The 27,695-nt window shown below is 37.7% G+C and overlaps 1 protein-coding gene across 1 annotated transcript in view; it reads right to left on the bottom strand.

Moving 5' to 3' along the window:
• rasp (protein-cysteine N-palmitoyltransferase Rasp) overlaps positions 1 to 27,695 on the bottom strand; it is a 372,659-nt gene that overhangs the window by 325,285 nt on the left and 19,679 nt on the right. Inside the window, exon 2 of the mRNA XM_090380322.1 lies at positions 15,794 to 15,887. Within this exon, the coding sequence (XP_090236448.1) occupies positions 15,794 to 15,872 (79 nt within the window). The 5' untranslated portion in view covers positions 15,873 to 15,887. The remainder of the gene's footprint in view (positions 1 to 15,793; positions 15,888 to 27,695) is intronic.

The raw sequence follows: 27,695 nt of genomic DNA, 5'->3' as shown, positions 1-27,695 counted from the left end.
GGACTAATGTTATTAGTGGAGTCCCACAGGGTTCGGTGTTGGGTCCACTGTTGTTTTGTGTATTTATCAATGATATTGATGAAGGTATATCAGGCTTAATGTCGAAGTTTGCAGATGACACAAAGGTTGGCAGGGTTGTTAATGACAGTAATGGCAGTGTGCTACTGCAACAGGATCTAGATAATTTGGGCAGATGGGCTAAGAAGTGGCAACTGAAGTTCAACCTTGACAAATGCAAAGTACTGCATATGGGTAGAAGTAACCCCAGAGAAACGTACCAACTGTGTGGTACTACACTTAAGGTGGTAGAAAATGAAAAAGACCTGGGAGTAATTGTGCAGTCAGATATGAAGTTTTCTGAGCAATGCAGACAGGCTGCTAGGGCAGGTCATGGGGTTTTGTCAATGATATATAGGAATTTTGCTAGCAGGGAAAAGGAGGTGATTGTCCCTCTGTATAAGGCAATGGTCAGGCCACGCCTTGAGTACTGCGTACAGGTCTGGAGGCCTCATTTTAGGAAGGATGTAGATTTGCTTGAGCGTGTACAGAGAAGAGCAACACGATTGGTGAGGGGAATGAAGGGATTCTCTTACCAAGAGAGGCTTAAGTTCTGCAAATTGCAGTGGCTGGAGACTAGGCACCTGCGCGGTGATCTGATTGAGGTCTATAAGGCCTTGAATGGGTTGAGCACGCTGAATTCTGATGGGATCCTTCCACTTGTTCAGATTACGAACCTACGGGGACATAAGTTCAAATTAAGAAAGGACAGATGTAGAATAGATGTGCGGAAATTTGCCTTTAGCCAGCGGGTGGTTAATTGCTGGAACAAACTTCCATCTGTCGTTGTGGAAGTTGATAGGTTAAATAAATTTAAGGAGGAACTGGACAGGCATTTGGAGGGAATGGCGTGATGATTTTTTTTTTTTTTTTTTTTTTTTTTTTTTGGCTGATGCTGCATAAGCTCCTACACTTGCTTTCTTGCATCATGTGCCACTACTACTACTACTACTACTACTACTACTACAAAGAATTGGAAGAAATGCAACGGCTGTCAACTGTTTGGATAGAAAATCAAACAAAAAACAATTTGCTTACAATAGAAGCAAAAGCATTAGCAATATTTTATTACGTAATAGTCATATTGAAATACGTAAGTATTTTATTACAATTATTTATTGTGTTTGGTAATGTTTTGGTTACAAATGTGTGTTCAATCTTGGGTGGTTGGCACCTAACCCTATTTTTCCCATAGGGCCTGTTGTTTATATTGCACGATTTTGCATTGCACAAGGGTTTCTAGGAACACAACTATCGTGCTATACGAGGACTGACTGTAGTCTGAATAAATTCAAGGAAGAACTAGATGAATTATTGGTGATGTGGGAAGGCAGGGCATTTTTTTTTTTTTTGGTACTGATAGTGTATACAATGGTTTATCAATTGCCACTCTTTCCAATTTACCCTATTAAATACTTTCTCCAATTTTTTTTCCATCAAAATTTCATTGTTTGTTTCTTAAACAAACAAAGAAAATGGAGAGAAATTTCTTTGTTCCTTTCAATCAAAATTTTCATTATTCCTACTACATTCCTTGTTCTTCTCCCTTTCAGGAATTCATTTCGTACTTCTCCTATCACTTTCATTATGCATTCCTTCACTGTCCTCAACTTCACATCTACTTCATATGAAAAACGTAACGTTCTGTAATCCCTACATTCCTGTGTTGCTCTACACTGTTTCAATTATTGTTGGTCTCAATTCATCTTCATATGCTCTGCAATCATCATAATCAATCTCAACCTTATCCTTTCTTCCACCTAAATCTTCAAATATACCCAGTCCATCTACTCAGTATTGCATCTTTATTAATTCCCATCTCAATCCTCAATTACATACTACAGTCGGTCCTCGTATAACACGTGTTTACATTACACGAATTCGATCATACACGATTTATAAATAGGGGAACGTTATCTTATATAACACGAACCGAATTCGCTTATGCACGATTCGCCTTTGTGTTTACAAGAAATGGCAGTCGAACGTGGAATCACCCCAACCGAACGCAACACGATAGGAATGAAGAAGATTCTGAAAATGTATTTATGTATTTCATATCAGTGAAGGGAAAACACATTTCACCATAATAACGTAAAAACCAACACAATTCCAGCGATCGATATAATCGCAAATGCAATTAGATGGAGTTTACTACCAGTTTATAACAGATTCCACTAGCAAAAACGAAACTGGAAATTGTTTTTATTGTTTTATGGTAGTAACCCCAAGAGATGTGCTTTAGTAAAATGTGGGGTGTTAATAGTGTATCTCGGCCTTTACGGTGTTGTTTATTCAGTTGCTATACGCGCGCAGCTTTGTTTATGTGTATTAAGCATGCCTCCTCGTTTTGTAATTGCGCTTTATTCCCTAAAAATTAGTAAAATACTTAAAAGGTGTGAAAACGAAGCATCCTGGCGAAGACACTGCAGATTCAGAGAGAGAAAAAAAAAAAAAAAAAAAGCAATATCGATAAACAGAGGCAGACTGGGTCAAAAATTCTTACCCGGAAAAATTTATAGTGGCCTCATACTACGGTTTATAGCCAAAATCACACCGGCCCACCGGGATTTCCCGGGTAAGGCTTATGGCCAGTCCGCCTCTGTCGATAGAGAAAAAAATATGAAATTGTGAAACGCTTTGAGCAAAAGGAAAGACCATGTGATATTGCACGTGCTACAGACCTAAATGAGGCAACGCCGAGAATTAGAAAGAATGCGGAGAAAATAAAAACAACTTTCATAGCGGGAACAACTCAAAGTGTAATTAAAATCCATTAGATTAAGACACAAAGAATTGGAAGAGATGGAACGGCTGTCATCTGTTTGGATAGAAAATCAAACAAAAAACAAGTTTGCTTACGATAGAAGCAAAAGCATTAGCAATATTTTATTCCATAATAGTCGTAATAAAATACGTAAGCATTTCATTACGACTATTTTATTTAATATAATAAATTTTTTACGAATAAAATACATAAGTATTTTATAACGATTAAAATTACCCGATTATTTATTGTGTTTGGTAATGTTTTGGTTCCAAATGTGTGTTCAATCTTGGGTGGTCGGCACCTAACCCCACTTTTCCCATAGGGCCTGTTGTTTATATTGCACGATTTTGCATTGCACGAGGGTTTCTAGGAACACAACTGCTGTGCTATACGAGGACAGACTGTACAAAGTACTATAGTGCCTTGTCGATCAATTCAGCCCTGGAAAGATTGTGCAAGGCTCAAGGGGTAAAATTTTTTTTCAGCCTGATCTGTACTTGTTAACAGGAAAGACTGCTTCTACAGGGATGGGATACACTTAAATAGAAAGGGTGCAAGAATATTTGTTGATGCTTTCGAGGCAATGTTAGGTGGGTCGGAAAACTGCTAGCTTGGGGGGAATACAAGGACTAATAGATTAACAGTAGCCACTGGCAGAGGTGAAAGTTATTCTTGCACTGCTTCTATTGGAATGAGTAGCAGCCTGAAAAACAAGATGCAGGGTATTTCAGAGACTGCTGGAAGTCATTGCGGTACAAGTAAACACACGGATTGTGTTAGAGTAGCTAAGAATAGGAACAGGTACATGTATACTTGCATATACACCAATGCTAGGAGTTTGGTAAATAAATTTGATGAATTTGAGGTATTGCTCAAAACATCAAAGGCAGATATTGTTGGGATATCAGAGACATGGTGTCACACAGATGTAAGGAATGCAGAACTGGAATTTGGAGAGTACAATGTATACAGAAAGGATAGACAGGATAGGAAGGGAGGGGTTATGCTATAAGTTAAGAAACACATAAAATCCAAGGAAGTGAAGCCAGTCGACATCACTGGACAGTGCAGTGTCGAGTCAGTTTGGTCTGACATAAGCATTGGGAAATCAAAATTGAGAGTAGGAGTGTGCTATAGGCCTAATAACTCTAATGAGTATAATAAGAAACTGTACAGGGAAATAGAGTGGGGCAGCAAATCAGAGTCTTATAATGGGGGATTTTAATTTCCCAGATATTGACTGAAATTTGTGGGTTGGTCACTCACACACTAGCAAGGCTTTTGTGGATTTATTGGATGACTGTTTTCTACATCAGCATGATCAGGAGGCAATTAGAGGGAGTAATACTCTTGATCTCATTATCAGTAGTGATTCTTCATGCATTGAAAATCTGCAGAGAAAGGAACTGTGCTGAAGTGGGATTTACTCAAAGAGGTAACTACCATCAGGGGTAAAGGGAAGGATTTTTGATTTCGTAAAGGCGACTATGGAGGTCTGAGACAGTATTTAAATTCTATACAGTGGGACCAACTGGTGATGTTACCAACAGCAAATTCAAAATGGGAAGCATTCAAAGAATTTATCTTGGAAGCTACAAGGCTTTACATACCAACTAAGAAATATTTTTCAAGGTTTAGGCCTAAATGGATGTCAGATGAACTAATGAGACATATGGCAGAGAAAAAAAATGCATGGGATACATGTAAATTAATGGGTGACATGGAAGCCTATGATAGATATAAGCTGGTCTGTAACCAACTGACAAAGGAGATTAGGCAGGCAAAGGCAGATTATGAGAAATCTTTGGCAGAGGATGTAAAGAAAAATCAGAAAAGAATTCTTTACCTATATAAACTCTAGAAGGAAAGGCTAATCCAGTGGACCAATCAGATTGGTCCACTGGATTAGCCACCTGAGCAGGTTCATCAACGGTTGATGATCCTGCTCAGATGGCTAACAAACTAAACGACTATTCTGCAACTACATTCACACGAGGAGTTATTCGGGAAGGGGAATGCCAGAGGTGAATTAAACTCTGGCAGTGAGCTAGATGATTTTGTAATAACTGAGAGGAAAGTGGAGGAGAAATTGTTGACAATAAACATAAAAAAAGGCACCCGGGGTGGATGGAATCTATCCAATTACATTAAAGGAGGCAGCAAAGGAAGTAAGCAAACCCTTAGCCATAATTATGAGAGCTTCTTTGGACTCAGGGGAGGTACCCATAGTTTGGAGATGTGCAAATGTGACCCCAATTCACAAAGGAGGATCAAAGGCTGACACAAGTAATTATAGACCTGTGAGTTTAACTTCTGTTCCAGGAAAATTAATGGAGGCACTGGTTAAAGAAGCACTGCAGGATCATCTAGACAAGACTTCAGTTATAGCTTGGACACAGCATGGTTTTGTTTAGGGAAAGTATTGCCTGACCAATCAAGGCTTAAATTTTGCAAATTACAGTGTCTGGAGACTAGGCACTGGCGATGTGATCTGATAGAGATGTATAAAGCCTTGAATGGTTTTAGCATGCTCAATGCTGATGGGGATTCTTCTTCTTGCTCAGAATAATCACCTGAGAGGGCATAAATTCAAATTGAAGAAAGACTGATGTAGGATAGATATGGGGAAATTTACTTTTAGCCAGCGGGTAGTTTGGTGGAACTTCCATCCCTTGTTGTTGAATTTGATAGCCTAAATAAATTTAAGGCTCAGTTAGACAGGTATTTCGAACGAATGGAGGGGTGAAATGGGAGTGGGTTTTTTTTTGTTTTTTTTTTTGGCTGATGCTGCATAAGCTTGCTTTCTTGCATCATGGGGGCTCACATCTGGTGAGTTACTGTTATTTGTTATTTGGTTTTTAGGAGCATTAGCAACTAAGGCCATATTGCTCCGGGATATGCGGTGGTCATTCCCTGACCTTTCCGCATCCTCCGTATTTGGTGGTGACGGGCTCGAACCCCAGTCTAATCAAGAAGCGTGTGCTACGCACTGCTACTCCTTCCCACCTGGCTACGGAGGCTCCTCAATCTGGTGAGTATGGGCTTGGCACACCCAGGGTCTTGAGCTGGATATCATCATTCTTCTCTTTCTTGGTGATTCCTTTTTACTTCTCTCTCTCTCTCTCTCAGGGTAACAGGGAATTTTTTTTTTGGCCGGTGCAGCATAAGCCTCAGGCTTCCTTGCACCATATGGCTATTAATAATAATAATAATAATATGCCTCTACTAATGCTAAAGCTACATTTTATCTTGGTCCATTCTAAAATGTATTACTTATAAATTTCTCATTTCAAAGGCTAAATCATAACTTCTGCTTTTTTCCTTACTATTTCCATATAACTGCTCAATCAGCAATTGCTTTTTTGCCTCATCTATTCTTCTCAACCCATTCTTTTTTTTTTTTTTTTTTTATTTATTTATTTTTTTTTATGAAAACCCCAAATACGAGAGGTATAAGAATCTATAGTACTTAGTACCGTGCTTGGGTTGGAGGTTGAGATGATGAAAGAAGATATTTGTTGACGTTAGACTTAAACTTCTGTAACTGCAATTTTCGGGATATATGTATGAAGGAAGGTTGTTCCAGAAAACAGCAGTTGAATGAATAAACGAGTAAGATGAAAAGTTGGTTCTATGAGTTTGAAGTTGGACAGTAAATGCATGTTAGCTGGTGGCGGCACATGATCGGACTGTTTTGAAAGAGAGGGTGGGAATTATAGAATCCAATTCAGAAGAACAGTGCCCATGGAAGTATCTGTAAAAAAGGCATGCAGCAGAATCAGTAAGTCTATGAGACAGTGGGTGGAAATACTCTGTTAGACAGGAGTCATTAGTTAACCTAACTACCCTCTTCTGAATGGAATCTAGAGGCCCGAGAGAGATTTTGGGGGCACCGCTCCAGATGTGGGAACAATACTGAATGGTAGGGAGGATTTGCAATTTGTACAGAGTGAACAGCTGTTTGGAAGAAAAGTAACGCCGAGAGTGAAAGAGAAAACCAAGATTTTTAGATGCAGAGGAAGCAATATTTGTAATGTGCTTGTGCCAAGAGAGATTAGGAGTCAGGGTAATCTGCAAAAGAGACTGAGTTTTGGAAGGATTGAAATCAACTAAGTTGTCTTTGCACCACTGGAGAATTATCTGGAGATGGACATTTAAGGAATTGGTAGCGGATATCCGAGAAGTTGATGCTGATTGAGCAGGGCAAGGTTTCTCAAAATAAAAAGTGGAATGCAAAGTTCTATCATCAGCAAAACTATGGATAGGATTTCCAGTCAATGGAAGAGGGTCATTAATATACAAGAGGAAAGAACTGAACCTTGGTGGACACCAGCATTAGTGGAGAAGTTAGAAGACAGAGAGCCATCAACCATCACCCTCAGTGAACGATCCGAGAGAAAACTGGATAACCAATTACAAAAAACAGTTGACAAACCATAAGATGGAAGCTTGTTTAGAAGATCTTTATGCCAAACATGATCGAAAGCCTTTGAAATGTCAAGAGCAACTGCTTGTGTTTCACCGAAATTTTCCATTGAATTTGCCCATAAATGGGTAACATAAGCCAGAATATCACGAGTGGATCAACACTGACGGAATCCATACTGGCAATTGTTGATCAGACGTAAGGTTTCTAGGTAGTTTAAGAGTTGATAGTAAATTGATTTCTTCCTTACTTTAGAAAGAGTAGAAGTAATTGCAATGTGACGATAATTGGATGGGAGGGATTTGTCACTCTTTTTAGGAACTGGCTGGATATGAGCAAATTTCCAAGCAGAAGGAAAAACACCTTTGGAATAAGAAAGTGAAAAAAGGCGGCAAAAAACAGGAGTAAGTTCAGGGGCACAGGTTTTGAGAACAAATGGAGAAATACTATCAGGACCTGGAGCTTTCTTAGCATCAAGATTCATCAAAATCCTTCTAACATCCTTTTGACGGAAGACCTCAGGAGGCATTGAATGGAGCATGTTGGGAATGGTGGGAGGTGTTTTACCAAGATCATTAATACATGAGTTGGAAGAAAAATGGGATGCTAGCAGGTCAGCTTTATCCTTGGCTGAAGTGACAACAGAATATCTGGTTTTGACAGAGGTGGGAGCAGAGATGGGCAAAAGTTGCAGCCAATAGCTTTGGCAAGAGACCAGAATGCTCGGCTGCTATTAGGGCAAGAAGCAAGCTTTCTACTCTTAGCCTGTTCAAAATATAGTTTGGACTGATTAATAACTGCTTTACAATTGTTGCGAGCTTTGGTTTAGGCAGAAAATGAATCTGAAGAATTGGAAACAAGCCAATTATGATACGCAACGTTCTTCTCTTGAACAGTCTTAGTACATTTATTGTAAAACCAAGGTTTAGATAAAGGGCAAGATTTTAAAGTGGAGTGTGGGATAAAGGATTCCATTCCTACAAGAATAATTTCACTGACATGATCTGAGCAAACGCTTACATCAGAAGTTTTGAAACAGTAATCCGACAAAGGAAAAGAAATCTCGCAGGTCATCCCATTTTGCATTCTTGCAATGCCAAACAATACAAGGTTGGGAATAATAATAACCATGAGATAAAGGCTCCATTGGAGAAGAGACAATCACCAAGTTTTTTTGTTTTTTTTGTTAGTTGTTGGCACATCGGCTTCTGTGGCCATAATGCACCTCCCAAGGTTTTTGCACTACTCTGATCCAAGCCCGAGGCAGGATTCAAACCCGCGACCTTTGGGTTGCCACACAGGCACTTCACCCACCAGGCAAGCCCGGTCGACACCAAGCTGTGATCTGAGTTGCCTAAAGGACCACTCACTTTCACCATGTACTTAGAAGGGTTGTTTGTGAGAAAAAGATCAAGCGTGTTGTCTGGTATTCTTGTAGGTAAATGAACAATCTGTGCAAGGTCATTAGTAATTGCAAAATCCTCAGCATCTTGAACAGCTGGGTCGGTGTGACTAGAAAACGGAAGCCAGCTGGAGTTGTGAACATTAAAATCACTAAGGAAAATTACCACACTTTTAGGAAAGTTGGACTGGAGAAAGTCAAGTTGTAAAGAGAGGAAGTCAAAGGGCTCCAAGTGATTAGTGGAGCTGGGAGAACGTTAGAGACAACAGATGAATTTGAAACAATGAGGTAGACAGATTTTAAGTCAGAGAATATCGAAAAGAGGAGATTCCAAATTACCAAGTCTCTGACAGGGAATATCAGAATGGACATATGCACAAGTACCACCTTTGAGGCGAAAGGAATCATACAGCAAATAATTTGGGCAACTGAGATGAGCAGTAGTTGAATCAACCAATAACATATTCTGTCAGAAAAAAGTAATGGGGTTTGGCAGACTGCAAGTGGAAATGGACATCATTGAGATTAGAATTGGGACTACGTATATTTCTGAAATGAACTAGGAAGTGTTTAGGAGGTTTAGATCTTTTCGCAGATAAGCTTACTCTATTAGTTTGACAATTCATGGTGTATTCAATAGTAAGAAAAAGTTGGGGGGGGACATGCTGTATGAAGTAATCAAATTTTTGGATATGGCTTACACATGGTAAGAATATACCCAGATCCTTGACATAACGTGTCAAAGATCTGGGTATGCCCCCACATACCCACTACTCGAACTCCCTTCAGTCACTATCTGGCAGAGTAGAGGTAGCAGGATTATACACTAGCTGATCTAGAAGCCTCCTAAAGAGTTACCAATAGGTTCGGTCCGGTGTACTTACTTGCGGCCGGCCTGCGAACACCATTTTAGAGCTGTACCCTCGAAATGTAAGGAAGATTGGATCTCACCACAAAGTTCATCATAACCTCAAAAGTCATCAGCCATACTGCATGATGGAAGAGATGGGGAAGGGTTGACCAGAATTTAGCTCTGGAGACTAAACATGGGTTCCACCACTTCAAGCCTCCAATAAGCAAAGTGGTGGTATTGCACCGGTTGATGAGTCATCTACCACCTAGTATTGCCTGGTAATACAAAGGGGGCGGCATTCCTCCATGTGGTGTGGGAATCGACCCCTACTTATGTTGGTTCACACCTGGGTGGTCACCTCCCGTGTGCTTGTGCATGGAGGTTATACCCAGGATTACTAACAGTCCTACCATCTTGAAGGTGCAAGCAGACGATTTGACTGTCAGAAACTGTCCAGACTTTGTGGAAATTGGGTCCACTTGAATTTCACCCAAAAATCAGTTCCACAACCGTTTTAGACTCCCAGGTAGCAAGTACAGCTTGTCTGGCATATCTGAGAGAATGTCTGTGACAACTTCAAGAACCATTTCCATGGTAATTGAAGTTGTCACAGACGATGCATGGGAAAAAAAGTGTCAATCATGATGGATATAAAAACACTGTTACAAACAGTATATACAATGTCCAGTAGGTCGTCTATTAAAAAAGGAAAACTAGAAGAATTAGCCACTGTCACAGAATGTGATGTTTTGTCATTTTGACCACTAAATGAAGTGAGATGGCTGTCAAGACATTTTGCCGTAACTGCTTTAATGGGAAATTATGAAATTTTAATCCAGTATTGCAAAGAGCAAGATAATAAATGCAACGATTCAACTAGTAACTACTGCCTGAAGATTTTGACCAATCTACAATACTGAGTAGTGTTAACTGTTTTTAACGATGTTTTAGATGATCTGGCACATCTCTGTAAATTTCTTCAGAAAAGTTGTTTGAATACAATTGAAGCACTGCAGTATGCAAAAGCAAAAATTAACACAATAAGGTCACAGTATCTTGGCCATACTGTTTATTGGAGTGGTGACAAAGTAAATGATTTGCTTTCATCTATAAGTTCTGACATCGATACTGCGCCTATTATTTTATTCAATAAACATGGGTGTAATCGCTTGGACAATACATTTCCTGATGATTAGTTGAGATAATGGCAAGCTTTTGACCCAATTGCTACGGCAAACACAACCAATTTTGAATTTTGAGAAGAGAATTTTAAACAACTAATAAAAAAATACTCAGCTACTATTAAAATAAACGAAAGCATTGCCACATTGATATCGTATCAGCACTGTGATTTGAAATTCATCGTTTCTTAGAAGGTTAAGAGTGGTTCAATTAAGTTGTTCACTGATATGTTGAATTACATGCTCAGAAATGAAGAACCGTCAGTCTTGCTGACATCTGTGGAACATTTCAAGCTTCTAGTGCTGAATGCGAACGTAGATTCAGTGTCATGAATTCCATCAAATGTAAATCTAGAAACAGACTGGAAGTTGAACATTTGGTTGATCTGGTGATGATTAAGACATCTTTTATCTGGGTACGAAATTAACGAGATAATGTTTATAGTCAATGGATTTCTAACAAGGACAGATGAGAAAAAGTTCTTGAAATGTGAAATAATTTTCTTTGTTGTGCTGATTTTTACTGTACCATTCAATTAAAAAATAAAATACAAAATATGAAGTTTTTCAATTTTCATAGTAAATATTCTTATTATGTATATTACAGAATACTTTTAAAGTGCCACACAGACGTCAGGTCATGTAAAAATTTTCTGCTCAGCAGTGGCAGGTCAGTGCAGCTGTAAAAAAAATTACAGGGAATGTTGCTCTCAATATAAGCTGAGGATTAGAAACACCTTCTTCCAACGCAGAGATATTCATAAGTTCATATGGTTCCAAGAAACAAAGGGACTAAAATCAATAATTGATTATGCGATCACTAAACAACAAAGCACAACCAATTTTTGTCTCTGATGTTAGGGCCCAGAGAGGAGCAAATTGTGGTTCTGATCGCTTCTTGGTAAAGACTATGTTGTTATTCCCATGGGTGTGCCAAAAAAAGGAAGAAAGACTTTGAGAGGAAACCGAAGGATTCAATGTGGATTCACGAAAAGATAAGAGCGCTAGGGGTTTGTATCAATGAAGATTAGATTGCATCAGATGAAAGAATTAGATGAAACCTACGGGGAGAGTGCAAAAGACATATACAAATACCTAAAGGAAACAGTGAAGAAAATTGCTGGAGAGGCAATAGGAAAATCTAAAAAGATGAAACAAAATGGTTGGCTGAAAATAGGAATTAATAAAGGAAAAAAAGGAAGCATACCACAGATAGATGAGCTCAAAAAGTGAAGTTCACAGAAAAATATATAAAGAAAAAAATAAGAAAGTGAAAGCGGAAGTCATCAAGGTGAAGAACAAGTCCTGGAAAAGAGCATATGTCGAGATGAACAGCAAACTAGGATGTACAAGATCTGCAAAGGCGTGGAGAGTATTGAAGAGTTTAAGGAAACATCATAAGCAAAATGCTATACTGGAAATGATAGATCTGGAGGAATGGGTCAATTATTATGAACAGCTATTGTTTGAAGGAAGAGAGGAATTTAGAGAAGCTGAAACAGAGACAGCTGTCATGAAAAGAGGATTGAACATCCAAATTAAGGAAGTGGAACAAAATAAAAATGGCAAAAAATGGAAAACACCAGGTCCAGGTGGAATTAACATGGAGCTGCTTAAATATGGAGGTCAAAAAGTTATAAATCTACTAACTCGACTGTTCAACGAATTGTGATGACGACGAAATACCAGATGAGATGACAATCGGAAACATTAATCAATTTTTAAGAAAGGTGACAGAAAAAGATGCTCCAACTATAGAGGAATTTGTGTTATGAGCTCCATTGCTAAACTATTTGGGAAAGCGATCAAAACTGGAACAAGAGGTTATAATTTCTGAGGAACAGTGTGGCTTTTCGACTGGAAAAGTTGTTAAGCAAATTCTGGAAAAATGTCTGGCTACAAACCAAGATGTAGGTATGCTGTTCATAGACTTATAGAAAGCATATGACAATGTGCCAAGAAACCTTCTGTGGAAGGCTATGGAAAAAATGTCTACACGCCAGCCATTGATTGATAATTTAGAAGAATAATAATGTTCTTGTTTATACTCCGGCACGACCACCAAGTCAGTGGAGTTTACAATAAATCAATCAATATAAATGTTAATCATATTTAGCAGTCGCAGGCTTGAACCCTGGTCCACTCAAAGGGCACGTGCTACTGCACTTGCACTCCTGACCACTTGGCTAAGTCTAATACATGCTGTATTAAAATTGGTTCAAAATTATCAAGAAAATTTAAGACTTCAAAAGGACTACTTCAAGGATGCTGTTTGTCACCTATTTTGTTTAAGCCAGCATTTCTCAAACTGTGTTCCATGAAAAATCGTAATTAATAATAAAAAAAAATAAAATGAAATAAATAAATTTTGCATATTTGTAGCGTACATCACTTTTGTATCATTATAATTTTTAACATCATATTTTTCAGTTATTAATATACTGGCACAGACTAATAATCAAATAGACCCAGAAACACTTTATTTTAGTGGGCTTTTGCATAGAAAAGTATGCGAAGAGATAATGACATCTACGAAAAAGTAGCAATGTAGTTATCTAATATGCCATTCATATGCGATTTAGCCTAGAGTACACGAGTTGAAGGAGAGGGGGAAGCGAACCAATATCATAACTAAACTTCATTGTGTAATTTTTTTTTTGATAATTATCAGTACTGTATTTTGAAATATTATTATTAAAATAAATGACCATGGATTTGTAGTTGAAAAACGGAACTTTGAAGCAAGTACTTCTAGTATTGCAACTGTGGTCGATGAAAACAAACACAATACTGTCACATTTTAAAGTGAGAATGGATAATTGCAGCCTTTTGTTCCCCAAAAATCCGAAGTGAAAAAACAGGAACCAACTAATAAAAGACCAAAATGAAAATATGATGACAATTATTTGAATTTCGGCTTTACATGTGTTGGAAATAAAGACACTCCTGATGCACAGTGCATAGTACGTAATAAAATATTAGCAAACATTTCATTATATATGCGATATATATAAAGTGTTCCATAAATATATTGTGAGATGAAAAGTGTTCTGTGACTAAAAATGTTTGAGAAACACTTGTTTAAGCTATACCTGGAAGTTGTTCTAAGACAGTGGTCACAGAAGTGCATTTCAGTGGGTATTCCCCTTAGTCAAAATTTTTACAAACCTTTGCAATCTACTGTTTGCAGAAGACCAAGTTTTGGTAGCACAGGACAATGATGATTGGGAGAAAGCTACTAGAAGAATATAAAACATGGGGACTGACAGTAAATTTTAATAAGACAGAGTACATGAATAAAAGTGAGGATGATCTGGATTTAGATGGAATACAGGTAAAACTGTACAGCATATTAAATAAAGGTAAAACTGTAAACTGCAGCCATTATCAATCCACTGCAGGATGGAAGCTTCCTCAATGTTTCAGGGAAATGGACCATAATCTACCAAGCTAGTCCAATGCGGATTAGCAAATTGACAGTATTTAGCAGTCAGGAGCGTGAACCCCAGTCTACTCAAAGAGCATATGCTACTGCACTCTTGCTTCTGACCACTCGGCTATGAAGGCCCTTAGCAATTAAATACTTTAGTGCAATTATTCAGGCTGATGGATCATCTGCGTGCAGGAAATTGAGAGAAAACTGGGCGAAGGTAGAAAGGTCATAAGAATGCTCAATTTTGTACTGTGGAATATAAATATTATTAACAAAACTAAAGATCAAATATATAATGCGATATTACAAAGTGTTTTATTATATGGATGGACCTTAAATGAAAGACAAAAAAAATAAACTATTGGCTGTTGAGATGGATTTCTGGCAAAGATCGGCAAGAAAGTCTAGGACTGAAAAAGCTAGAAATGACATGATAAGGAATACAATGAATGTCCAAAAAAACCATCATTGATAAAATAGAGGAGAAAAGATTGGAGTGGTTTGGCCATTTGAAGAGAATGGAGGACGACAGATTGCCAGAGGAGCCAAGGAGAAGGAAAAAGAGAGGAACACCAAAAAGGACATGGATAGAGGGTGTGAGAGCAGCTATGAATAGAAGAGGGCTGGTGGGTGGAGATTGGGAAGATAGAAGAAAATGGAAAAAAAGAATAAAGGAATGACTTTTTGATGTCAGGTTGAGGAGAACCATTGTAATAACAGAATAAATCCTTAGAAGAAGAAGAGTGGATCTGTTGATCCATCCTAAATTTCATTAAAATCAGACCAATAAAAATCCAGCAATTATTTTTTTTTTTAATTCTTCCAGTTAATGAATTTTCATTTCATGAAAACCACAGTTGGTGTAAAATTTACGTTTTACATTGACTAAATGTAAGATTTCGTGGATTTTTAGGAAATTTTACATTTAGCTCTTTTAGAAAGATTTGTTGAGCCATCCTGAATTTAACTGAAATTGAACCAATAGAAATAAGGCAATTATACTTTTTTTTTGTCCACCTTTTACATGTAATAACTTGCTTTCAATGGATGGATTTTCATGAAATTTTACATTTGGCTCTTTTAGAAAGAGCCATGCCATGTCAATAAAATATACGTCAAGCTAACCCAAATTTAAATGAAATTGAACTGGCAGCAACTATTTATAATTTATATCAAATAATTGCCAAGATTTCAATCTTGCAATCATTTCTTTGCCCATTTGTCAGCACATAATAACTTGACTACCAGTGGATGAATTTTTATGAAATTTTATATATGGCTCTTTTAGAAAGATTTTTCACGCATGTCCAAATTTCATGAAAAATCAAACCAAAAGAAATCCGGAAATTAATTTTTCTTTCTTGTTTTTTTTCATATATATTAAACAGGAATGGATGGGCAATACGGCAGCTGCACAAAAACAAAATGTTCTCAGGTCACAAATAAAAGTTATTTTTTTGCTTGTTTTCTTGTTATAAATCAAGAATTTTTGCTATTTCCTAATGCATTTGAATTGTAATACACTGCATACATTACCAAACTTGTTTAAATTCTGTATATAAAAACATATTCATTAAGAGTAAAGTAAAATCACAATTACATAACTGTTACAGATATATATTTGGTTCAATTAAGAAACAAATTTGTTTTAATTATAAGGAAATTCCTTACGTGATGCAGAACAACAGAAACACCACAAGGCATATAAGATACTTAATGTCCATGTGCTCCAGTAAATGATTCTCTCCATTATATTCTAGGAATTCTAAAAAAAGCAAAACATCAGAATTAAAAAATACTCTAAACATTTTTTAAAGTATTGATTATGAAGCACAATACAAAGAAACCGGTGAGAGAAAAAAATACAATTAGATAAGATGAGTTATAAGTTAGATAAGATAATGGCAAGTGAAAGATTCATGTGGAACAATGAATTAAACCATTAGTTTCACTAATTTAAGCCTATAAACAACAAAATTGTCTTTCACATATTCACACCACATCACTGATAAAAGATTCACTTTTCATATAAAAATAAATTTTTTTATATTCCAATGCAGCCAGGAGGATTTACAAGATAGAATACAAAACAGAATAGCACCATATTTGGCAGGCTTGTGGGCTACAGCCACAATCAACTGAAAAGTACATAAACTGCAATACCCTTGCATTTGACCAGTCAGCTACAGGAGTACATACTAAACCTCACTTCATTTAATCTTTTCTCTTTACAAATGAAGGATAATTTATAAGGGATGATATCAATTTCATAATCAACACCTGTGGGAAGAGAAAAATCCCCATGGGATTGTTTAATCTTGGTATCAGCTACAGCAAGGCTTCTGTGGATTTACTGGATGACATTTTTCTACAACAGCATGTTAAAGAGGCAACAAGAGGAAGAAATACTCTTGATGCTAAGAAAGCTCCGGGTCCTGATGGCTCATATAGTGCAGTTCTATCTTGTATTCTATCTTGTGGAGCCACTCTCAAAAACTGTGCTCTTAAACTTACTCTGGTTCTGTGCCACCATTTTTCACTTTCTTATTCCAAAGGTGTTTTTCCTTCTGCTTGGATATTCACTCATATCCAGCCAGTTCCTAAAAAGAGTGACAAATCCCTCCTCCAATTATCATCCCATTGTACTTACTTCTACTCTTTCTAAAGTAATGAAGAAATCTATTAACTGCCAACTCTTAGACTATCTCAAAACCTTCCATATGATAAAAAATTTCCAATATAGATTCTATCAATGTTAGTCCACTGGTGATATAATAGCTTATGGACAACCAATCTATGAGCAAATTCAATGGAAAATTCTGGTGAAACTCAAGAAGTTGTTCTTGATGTTTCTAAGGCTTTTGATGATGTTTGCCAATAACTTTCCTAAACAAGCTCCCATATTATGCATTGCCAACTTTGTTTCGCAGTTGGGTATCTAGTTTTCACTCTGACCACTCTCTGTGGGTGATGGTACTTGGATTTCTGTCTTCTAACTTCCCCACTAATGCTAGTATTCCCTAAGGTTCGGTTATTTCTACCGCTTTCTTTCACTGACTGGAAATCAACTGCAAAGATTTAATATTCCATCCTTCTATAACTTAGTCTTGTCTTACATCTCACAAAAAAAAAAAGTTTATTGCGCCCATACTCATCTTCAATTTAGGGATTTCTGATCAAGATCACTCTCTCTCTCTCTCTCTCAAAGATTACCCACACTTTTAATCTCCTTGAGCATTAGTACAGGCATATGATGCAAGAAAGTAAGCTTATATGGCATCAGCCAAAACAAAAAAAAAAAAAAAAAAAAAGATGGAAGTTTATTCCACAATCCACCACCCACTGGCTAAAGGCAAATTTCCACATCTATTCTACAACTGCCTTTCCTCAATTTGAATTTATGTCCACTCAGGTGAGTAATCTGAGTAAGAGAAAGAATCCGATCAGCATTGAGCTTGTTCAAACCATTCAAGGACTTACACACCTCAATCAGATCACCTCGAAGGTGACTAGTTTCCAGATACAACAATTTGCAGAACTTAAGCCTTTCTTCGTAACAGCAACCCTTTGTTCCATTCACCAATCTCGTTGCCCTTCTCTGTACTCATTCCAGCAGCTCTACAATCTTCTTAAAATGAGGCCTCCAGACTTTTATGCAGTACTCAAGGTGTGGCCTGACCACTGCCTCATACAAGGGGATAATCATCTCCTCATCCCTGCTAGAAAAATTCTGTCTATCATTGACATGACACCATGAGCTATTCTTGCAGACTGTCTGCACTGCTTAGAAAACTTCATATCTGACTGCACAATTACCTCCGGATCTTTTTCATTCTCAAACACCCTGAGTGTAGTACAACACAACTGATACATTACTCTGGGGTTACTGCTACCCATATGCAGTACTTTACACATGTCAATGTTAAACTTCAGTTGCCACCTCACAGCCAATCTGCTCAACCCTTTCAAGATTCTGTTAAAGTAGCATGCTGTCATTAACAACCTTGCCAACCTTCGTATCATCTGCAAACTTGGACATTAAGCCCAATATACCTTAATCAATATCATTGATAAATACAGAAAACAACAATGTGCCCAACACGGACCCATTGGGGGGGGGGGGGGGGGGGCACCACTAATAACTAATGTTATTAGTGGTGCAGTGTCCATTAATTACCACTCTGTCTTCTCACCACTCAACCATCCTTTTATCCATTGTAGCAACTTGCCCTTAACGCCATATTGCTCCAATTTCTACAGTAGTCTTCCAAGTTCAACAGTATCCAAAGATTTCCTAAAATCCAAGCATGTGATAACAAAATTATTTTCTGCATCCAGTTCCTTTGTGACCACATCACAGTATCTAATCAAATTGGTCAGACAAGACTTCCCTTAACAACCCATGCTGTGTCTGAACTATAACTGCAGTGCTTCTTTAACCAGTGACTCCATTATTTTCCTCGGAACAGAAGTTAAACTAACAGATCTGTAATTACACTTATCACCCTATGATCCCCTTAGTGAACTGAGGACACATTTGCACATCACAGAGGGCAAATGCGGACACATTTGTCCTCTCCTGATCATGGCTAAGGGCCTGCTTACTTTTCTGCATCCTTTTATATAACTGTAGAGATCCCATCCACCCCTGGTGCTTTTCTTAAGTTCAGCTTTAACAATTTCTGCTCCACTTTGCTATTAGTTTTTACAAAATTATTAACTCCTGCTAGAGTTTAATAAGCTTCTGGCCTCCACTTCCCTACAGAATTCCTGATGTGTGAATGTAGATGCAAAATACTCATTCAGTTTGTCAGCTTCCTTGCCAGGATCGCAGGATCATCAACAACTGAACAATCGACATCAAGTGGAACAATCTGATTCATCCACTTTCTTCTAGAGTTTACATAAGTAAAGAAGTCCTTGCTGTTACTCTTTACATCCTTTGCCAAAGATTTCTCATAATCTGCCTTTGCTTGCCAAACCTCCTTTGTGATTTGATTAAGACTAGCTTATATGGACCATAATGTTCTGTGTCACCTGATAATTTATACATATCCCATGCATTTTTCTTCTCTGCCACAAGTCTCATTAGTTTATCTGACATCCATTTAGGCCTAAACCTTGAACAGTATTTCTTAGTTGGAAAAAAAAGCCTTGTAACTTCCAAGATTAGTTACTTGAATGCTTCCCCTTTACAATTTACTGTTGGTAATATCCTCAGTTGATCCTACTGTACATAATTTAAAAACTGTCTCAGACCACTGTAGTCACCTTTATGAAAGACAAAACCCTTCCATTTCCCCCTGATGGTAGTTATATTTTTCGATCACTGCCCACTAGTGGTTTGTTTATCTGCAGATGATTAATGCTTTAAGAATCACTGCTGATAATCAGATCAAGAGTATTACTCTCTCTGGTTGCCTCTCGAACATGCTGCTGTAGAAAACAATCATCCAATAAATCCACAAAAGCCTTGCTAGTGTGCGAGTGACCAACCCACAAGTTCCAGTCAATATCTTGGAAGTTGAAGTCCCTCATTATAAGACAATCAGATTTACTGACCCACTATTTCTCTGTACAGTTGTCCATTGTACCCATCAAAGTCATTAGGCCTATAACACACTCTTACTCTTAATATTGCTTTCCCAGTGCTTATGTCACAACAAAATGACTCAATATTACACTGTCCACCCATGTCAACTGGATGCACTTCCTTAGATTTTGTGTATTTCTTTAACTAACAGCATAACCCCTTCCTCCATTCCTATCCTATCTATCCTTTCTGTACACATTGAACCCCCCACCAAAATCCAATTCTGCATTCCTTATATTTGAGTGACACGACATCCCTGATATCCCAAGAATATCGGCCTTTGAGGTCTTTACGAGCACTTCAAACTCATCAAATGTATTAACTATTCTTTTAGAATTGGTGTACATGCAAGTATATATGCACCTGTTCTTACTCTTAGTTATGTTTAGTCGCTAATGCGCCAATAAAACCCAACTCTTAGTTATGCTAACACAACCCATGTATTTACTTGTTCAACAATGACTCCCAGCAGTTCTGGAAATCCCCAGCACCTTGCTTTCCACGCTGAAGCTCATTCTAATTGAAGCAGCGCAAGAATAACTTTCATCTTTTCCTATGGCTACTGTTAATCTATTTGTCTGTGACTTCCCCCAAGCTAGCAGATTTCTGACCCCCCAACACTGCCTGGAAAACATCAGCAAATATCCTTACACCCTTTCTATTTAAGTGTATCCCATCCCTGTAGAAACACTCTCCTGTTAACAAGCACACATATGGATAGAATGATTGTACGACTCACACGTCTCCTACACTGCTAGAAACATGGTTCCTGGAGTATGTAAAAATAAAAATTTTGCAGTCTAAACCTGCCACAGTTCTATAAGATGTACAAATACAGATCCCAAGATTGGAATAGAAGAAATAGCTTGAGTTGATCTACTCTCCTACACTGCTAACTGGAAGGAACATCTGATGTTATATTGTAAATATATTAAGAGTAATGAATAACTTGAGGAGGGAACTTTGTATATATGTATATAAGTGAATATTGTATGTCTGTGCTGTTTTGTGCTTTCAATTTTTTTTTTTTTTTGAAGTGTTGGATTTCCTCTGACAAAATGTCAGGAATTTTTGAATTATTTTAGTCAGTAGTTACGTCAGGCCCGTTTTACAGAGTTTCTGTATTTCATCACAGTGACACTAGAAATGGACATTAGTCTGGGAACCACCATAGACAGAGTACACATACATACATGTTAAGAAGCACAGGCAACGGGTCCACCAAGGCCAATCCATTGACGCCCAAAACGCCTGTTCAAATGGTCACGAACACATCTTCCATAATAAGCAGGCGCCCCGTCATGTTGAAACCAAATGTTGCGTCTTACATTTGCTGGAACATCGTCAAGTAACCCTGGTAGAACTTGTTCAAGAAAGATCCAATATTTAGCGGAGTTCATGCAGGATGGTAACAGGTATGGGCCGACTAAGCAGTCACCGACCATACCTGCCCACACATTTATTGCGAAGCGATGTTGTGCCGCATGGGGGGCGCACACCGTGTGGGCCCTCTGCTAATCCACACACTAGGTGCATGTCTGCCAGCTCACAGTTTGTATATTGATGCATGCTCTTCATGCGGCGACTACTGCTTGAATGAGTAAACCAGAAATTTTCCCTCTCGCGAACTGATGAACAGCACCATGTACCGACTTACGGTGACGTTTCCGGTTATGGGTTCCTATGCAATTCACATTCCTTTAGATGTTACCTACCTCCCCTAAATGTTTGTACCAATATTTTTGAGACACCCCTGTATTTCCCATCTCACTGACAATACAGTCACTAACAATAGCTCCTGTGGGACAAGAACTTTCTGCCCTGAAGATTGCCACTGTGTTGCCTGATGCACAAGAGTGAACCTTGGTGTTGAATTGGGCAGCTGAGAGCTTGATGGGGCCCCCATTTTAATTCCTTCAAGGTCATCTACCCTAATCTTCAAACTCATATATACCCATCAGAACTCTGAGTTAGCACCTAATCTCTGCAGCAAGCACACACAAAGACAACTTCCTTGGCTATATCATGTCCTGTTCCAGAAAGTCTGCAAACATTTCACAAGTTGCACATTTTTTTTTGGCTGTGATGCATTGGAGAATCACTCCCTCAGTTCTCCCTGAGCCACAGTACTCCCACTACTTTGTGCTTGTTGCTTTGCTGCTCTAGTCTGGGGCATGATTTCCATTTAATACTATTTAATTGATTAACAATGAAAATTAATAAGATTAATAAATTTAATTGACAATACTACACTAAGCTAATGCAGTGGTACGTATTACACCATCTAGTTATTGCGTTAGATCTTATGCTCTCAAGTTCGAGATACAGTCCATTTCGGTTTTTTGGGACACATTGTGACTAGTGCATTTTGGCCCGATTAAGCGGCTGCCCCAATTAACCAAAGTTTCACGTAAATAGTTAAAAATACAATGTACCACCCCTTTACAATTGGTTCACTGTACAATCAAATCACGTCACGATGGAGTCACCATAGTAAAGTACCGTTCACTATACGATGTGCAGTAAGCGCCGGTCATTGTGATCATGTTTGTGAATTGAATTTTAATTCTATTAAACAGTGATTCTAATTAGCGAAAATAGGAGGAATATTATCCACAGGCTATAAAAGCAAAGATATATTAGGCACAAATTTATCCTTTATTACCCTACCAATTAAAAAATTAAATGATACGTGAAAATCGGAAGAATATACGTGATAATCGGAATAATTAATACATACTGTAATATGTACATACGAACTAGTTGACATTTGTGGGTTGGGGGGGTAAAATTTAAAACAGTAAAAAGATAAGCAATCAATAACAAAGAACACGGCTCTTTGTTATTGTCTCACGGCACACACAAATTGCAAGTAACACAAAATGCGCAAGTGAACGGAGTAATGAGTTACAAAGCTTTAAAAATAGGAATGAAGAGATCTGAAAATTAATTTTTTTATATGATTGAAGATTTCATGGAAGTGTAAACACATTTCACCATAATAATCCACAGAATTCCAGCTGTTGGTGTTATTGCAAATTCAGTAAGATCACGTTTACTGTCCATTTATGATAGATTTCACTAACAGAAAAGCCCAATAAACAGGTGACTGCTAATATTTTTTATTGTTTTATGGTTGTAACCTCCAGAATTTCGACGGTACCACATAGTACCGTCGGAGACAATTGTAGGGTAATCTCCAAGTACTGCGGTGTCTTGCCCCGATTAAACGGCATGCTGTCCCAATTAAGCGAAGTAAACCCTGGCTATTTTCTCAATTGGTTTCTGTTTTTTAAGATTTGCCCCAAATAAACGGCTGCCTCGATTAACCAGTGGCCCAAATAGCCGGAATCCACTGTATATGCTATCAAGTCACGCTATAACATAACGATCACAATGTTAAATTAGTTATATCCAGTGGTGAGCTATAGTCAGCTCGCATGGGCTCGTGAGAGCCCACTGTTATTTTTTTTTTTTTTTGAAAATTTGTGAGCCCACTGTTGAGATGATCATTTATTTTACAAATAAAATCCTGAATGCAATTATTGAGTATCCAGAGCTAGAACAATGGTGGGGCGAGGGGGGGCCCCATTCCCAGCATTTTAATGGCGCAATCGATCGGTTATGTATTTTAAAATTGCTTCCTTTTTGATTTAATTACAGTCCGACGTTTAACGAACTTCTTTATAGCGAATTTTTTTGATTCCCCTTGGTAATTACTTTTAAAATAGTTTCCGCTGAACGAAGAAAATTTCCATGTAACGAGCGGATTAGGAGAGACAACTGTGTATGCATTGTTCTCACCTCTGGCCTTTAGGCAATTTAGTTAATTAGAAAGTGTAAATTAAAGGTGAAAGGGATTACCATTCCATGTCAGTGGTGTCCGTAAAACCTATGCAGTCACATATCGAGAAGTCACGCTAGTCAATATGTTTTTGGGCATATGTTTTTCAGAGAAGTGAGTGATCCATGCTTTCCAGTAAATTTCTCCTGTCACAGTAGACGGTCACAGTAGCAGAATATCTGTGTGGTTCCGACATTTTGCACTGTTTCAAAGAACTAGTGACAGTAGCAAAGTAGATGGGGGGGTGAGGCAACTAAGATGCAACTATAAACTTTACGAAGATGAAATTTTGGCAGATTTTGAAACTTTGAAACACTGTGTAGAAAATGTTTCAAAATATAATGGCATACAGGCAATAATTTAAAAAAAAATGTATCACCAATCTCCAAAAACTAGCACGAATTAAGGATGATTGCTAAAGAACTTGATGCGGAAACTATGAAGATCGGCCATGTGTTTGGGCCACGATAAGCAGCTTGTAGCTTGCAGACAGCAATTGTGGGTTGGAGGAATTATCCCGCTTTGTGCAAACATTTTGAATCAGAAGTTTAACTATTTCAGATTATTAAATCAACTTTGGAATTTCTTAACCATTTAGCACTAATGATCAACATCCTGCAGGAGCTCTCTTAACTTTCTGAAGCTTTACAAAATCACTATGGTAAAAGCAGATAAATTAATTATTCAAACTATCAATTCTATTGCTAATTTGAAAAATTCTGAAGGAAATTATGAAGCTAATATCGAGAGAGAAGCAGATAAATTAATTATTCGAACTATCAATGCTATTGCTAATTTGAAGGTTTAATTTGAAGGATGGTTTACAGTTGTGACTGTTATAGAGGTTATACCAACGTGGTTAAAAAAAACAGATGACCACATGGGGTGGTTTGGAAGGGATTTTGACTTTAAAGGTGTATTGTAATGACAATTAACAAGGATGGTTCGGTTGCTTCGATGTAATAGACTCTGGACAGGAGATATTCAGAGTGCTCCAGTAGCAATGTGAATAGTCTGATGGTGGACTGGGTCTGTTGTTTTTTTTTTTTTTTTTTTTGGTAGTTGTTGGCGCATAGGCTTCTGTAGTCATAATGCACCTTCCAAGGTTTTTGCAGTACTTTGATCCAAGCTCGAGGCAGGAATCGAACCCGCAACCTTTGGGTTACCAGGCAGGCACTTTACCCACCCGGCTAGCCCGGTCGGCGGGTCCGTTGTAGTAGGCTGTTTCTAGATAATGCATACACCTGGAACCCATAAACTGATTTAGATCATACGAGTGCACAATAAAGTTTAAGTAATGTGCAATGATTTGCATCCCACTTGTTGGAGGATATAGCCCATAGCACATACAGGCCCTTTGTGCACTTTGTTTGAAGTTGATGAATGTGTTGTAAAATTGTCGACTTTTTATCGAATATAAGTACCACGAATTTTATTTCAGGTGTTATTGCAATCATGTTTTGTCCAAGCTTTATTCCTGGTTCAGGGTGAAAATTCTGCTTCCAACAAAAGTGAATGAAAATGGTATCTAGGATGAAAACCCTCATGTTGCATGACTGAAAAAATGCTAAAGTTGTCAACAAAGAGGGTGCTGGTTACGGTTAGAGGAAGCTGTTCACTAATAGCTTTCTATATTTATTAATGATATTGATGAAGTTATATATCACACTTAATTTCTAAGTTTTCTGATGTTAAAAAGGTTGGTAGGATAGTTAATGACAATGTGCTACTGCAACAGGATCTAAAAAAATTTGGCCCATGGGCTGAGAAATTGCAGTTGAAGTTTAACATTGATAAATGCAAGGTACTGCATATGGGTAAGAATCTCAGATTAGCATACCAACTATATGGTACTACACTCAGGACAGCGGAAAATTAAAAAGACCTAGAGGTCATTGTGCAGGGAGATACGAAGTTCTCTGAGAAATGTAGACAGCCTGCAATGACAGCTCGTGGAGTTTTGTCTAAGATATATGGGAACGTTGCCAGTAGAGACAAGAAAGTGATTATTCCATTGCATAAGGCAGTGGGTTAGGCCACATCTTGAGTGCTGCATACAGCTCTGAAGACTTCATTTTAGGAAGGATATAGATCTGCTGGAACAAGTGCACAGAAGGGCAATGAGATTGGTGAATGGAACGAAAGAATGGTCTTACCAAGCCAGGCTTCAGTTCTGCAAACTGCAGCATCTTGAGATTAGGCACTTGGGTGATTCCATGTCAAGTGGCCTAATTTTGAAGATGGTCCCTGCTCGACCATCTTCAATTTTGTTGAAATTTGGTGTACATGTTTAAACAGGTTTCCAAAGAAGCTGTGCAAAAATTCAGTTCAAAATATAGTATGCTTGAGGCACCAGCACCTTTTTTGTGGATGTCACTTGAGTTATACAGAGCAAATCACAAAAAATTTCAAAGTTTTAAGTGTTACTGTTGCACAACATTGAGAGGTAGTGCTCTGAAACTTGGTACCTAGTTAACTTTTGGCAGAGAATGCAAAACATTTGTTGTCCAGGCTCAAAAACCTTCACAATTTTTACAATGCGGTCTAAAACTGGCACCAAAAATTTGTAGCGACAAATTTAAGCAAGGCTTTTGAAAGTCATAACTTTGAAATAAAAACTTTTGGTACCTTCTTTGAGCATTCCATTTAACATCTGCATGAATTCAGCCTAACTAAATGTGAGCAGTTATACTTGTTTGCTGGCTGAGATATTTTCCTTCAAAAAAAAAAACTCAAAATTTGACCTATCTTTAGGAGCAAATATCTTAATGTGGGACACCTTCAATTCTCTTGTTTTTGCCACCACTGGAAAGAGCAGGTTTAAGCAACAAGAATCATGGTTTTTCAGTTTTGTGTCTTGCTACTTAAGGCTTAAAAACTGGCCTTAAACATTTTATATTTTCCACATAATATTTATATACTGATTTGATGATGAAGTTTCACATCTCAATAAGGACAGAACTATTGCATTTACAAGAGTGAAATTTTTTGCAATTACTCTGCCCTTTGGTTTAAGGAGAAAGGATATATTGCCAATGCACAAAAGTATCTGTATTTTTTACAATTGGGGTGCAAATGGCAAGAAAAGAAATTGCATGGGTTTCTTTAGTGCAAGTTCCCAAGCCTGAAAAGTGGTCTTTATTCAGGATTCCAAGCATAAATATGATGTTCTATTGGTTTCTAAGCTTGAAAGAAGTTATAACTGCAACAAAATTTATTTAAAACACAAAAAAATACAATTTGAAATAAGCAAGTGAGTGTGAAGATATTGAATCAGTGCTTCGTAATGGACTGAAATTTTTCATTGATGATTGATATTACTACTTCTGGCAAGCTATATTGTCGTCCCATTGCTGTTGTTTTTGGAGCTGGAAGATTGGCAATAATTTGTTGTTCAGGAATCCAGCAAACATCTTGTCTAGCAGGCCAGTGAAATGAGCAAGCTGCTCCATGAGGATGCATGAAATTTACCAATACATCATGATCTTCAAATGAAATTTCACAAATATTTCCAATCCACCAATTATTGTCATAAATACAGGTTGACCAAGTTGTAAATTAACAATTGGCACATATTGAATATTAGTTTCACTAGTCTGATCTACATCATGCTACATATGATGATAGTGTGTCATTTTATACTCTGCAAACACGAATCTGTCTTGCATCAATAGGAATGAATGATTTTCTCTTGTTCCAGCAATAGTATGACCGTCTATGAATCTTTTCTCTTGAAATGGCCTTACTTGCTCAATTTCCTCTTTAGAAACAAAACAGAATTTTATTCCAGTCACATGCTTCTCACAAAATTCAAACATGTTTCTTGGTGTCAGGATTTGGGTTTCAATTGGACATTGGAGACTTGCACATGCTGCCAATCGTTTTATTGTTCCACCAATTCCATCACATGGTGACTTTCCATGGCTAATGCCAAAGAAATTCCATTCAGCACTGATATTAAAATCCTTCTGATGATGACACAAGTTAATAAAATTCTTGAAATTCTTGTATTGAGCTGCAGAACCATCACTGCAGTAGTAAATGTGCCTGATTTCTGTCATGAGACTCTTCAAATATTCAATTAAGTTGGTTAGAAAAATATGCACTGCAATTGTGTCATGTCGAAGGCAGTCACT

This window comes from Mastigoproctus giganteus, chromosome 8, assembly GCF_048544385.1.
Source record: "Mastigoproctus giganteus isolate SK-2022 chromosome 8, ASM4854438v1, whole genome shotgun sequence".
Taxonomy (NCBI): domain Eukaryota; kingdom Metazoa; phylum Arthropoda; class Arachnida; order Uropygi; family Thelyphonidae; genus Mastigoproctus; species Mastigoproctus giganteus.
This window is presented reverse-complemented; position numbering and strand designations above follow the sequence as displayed.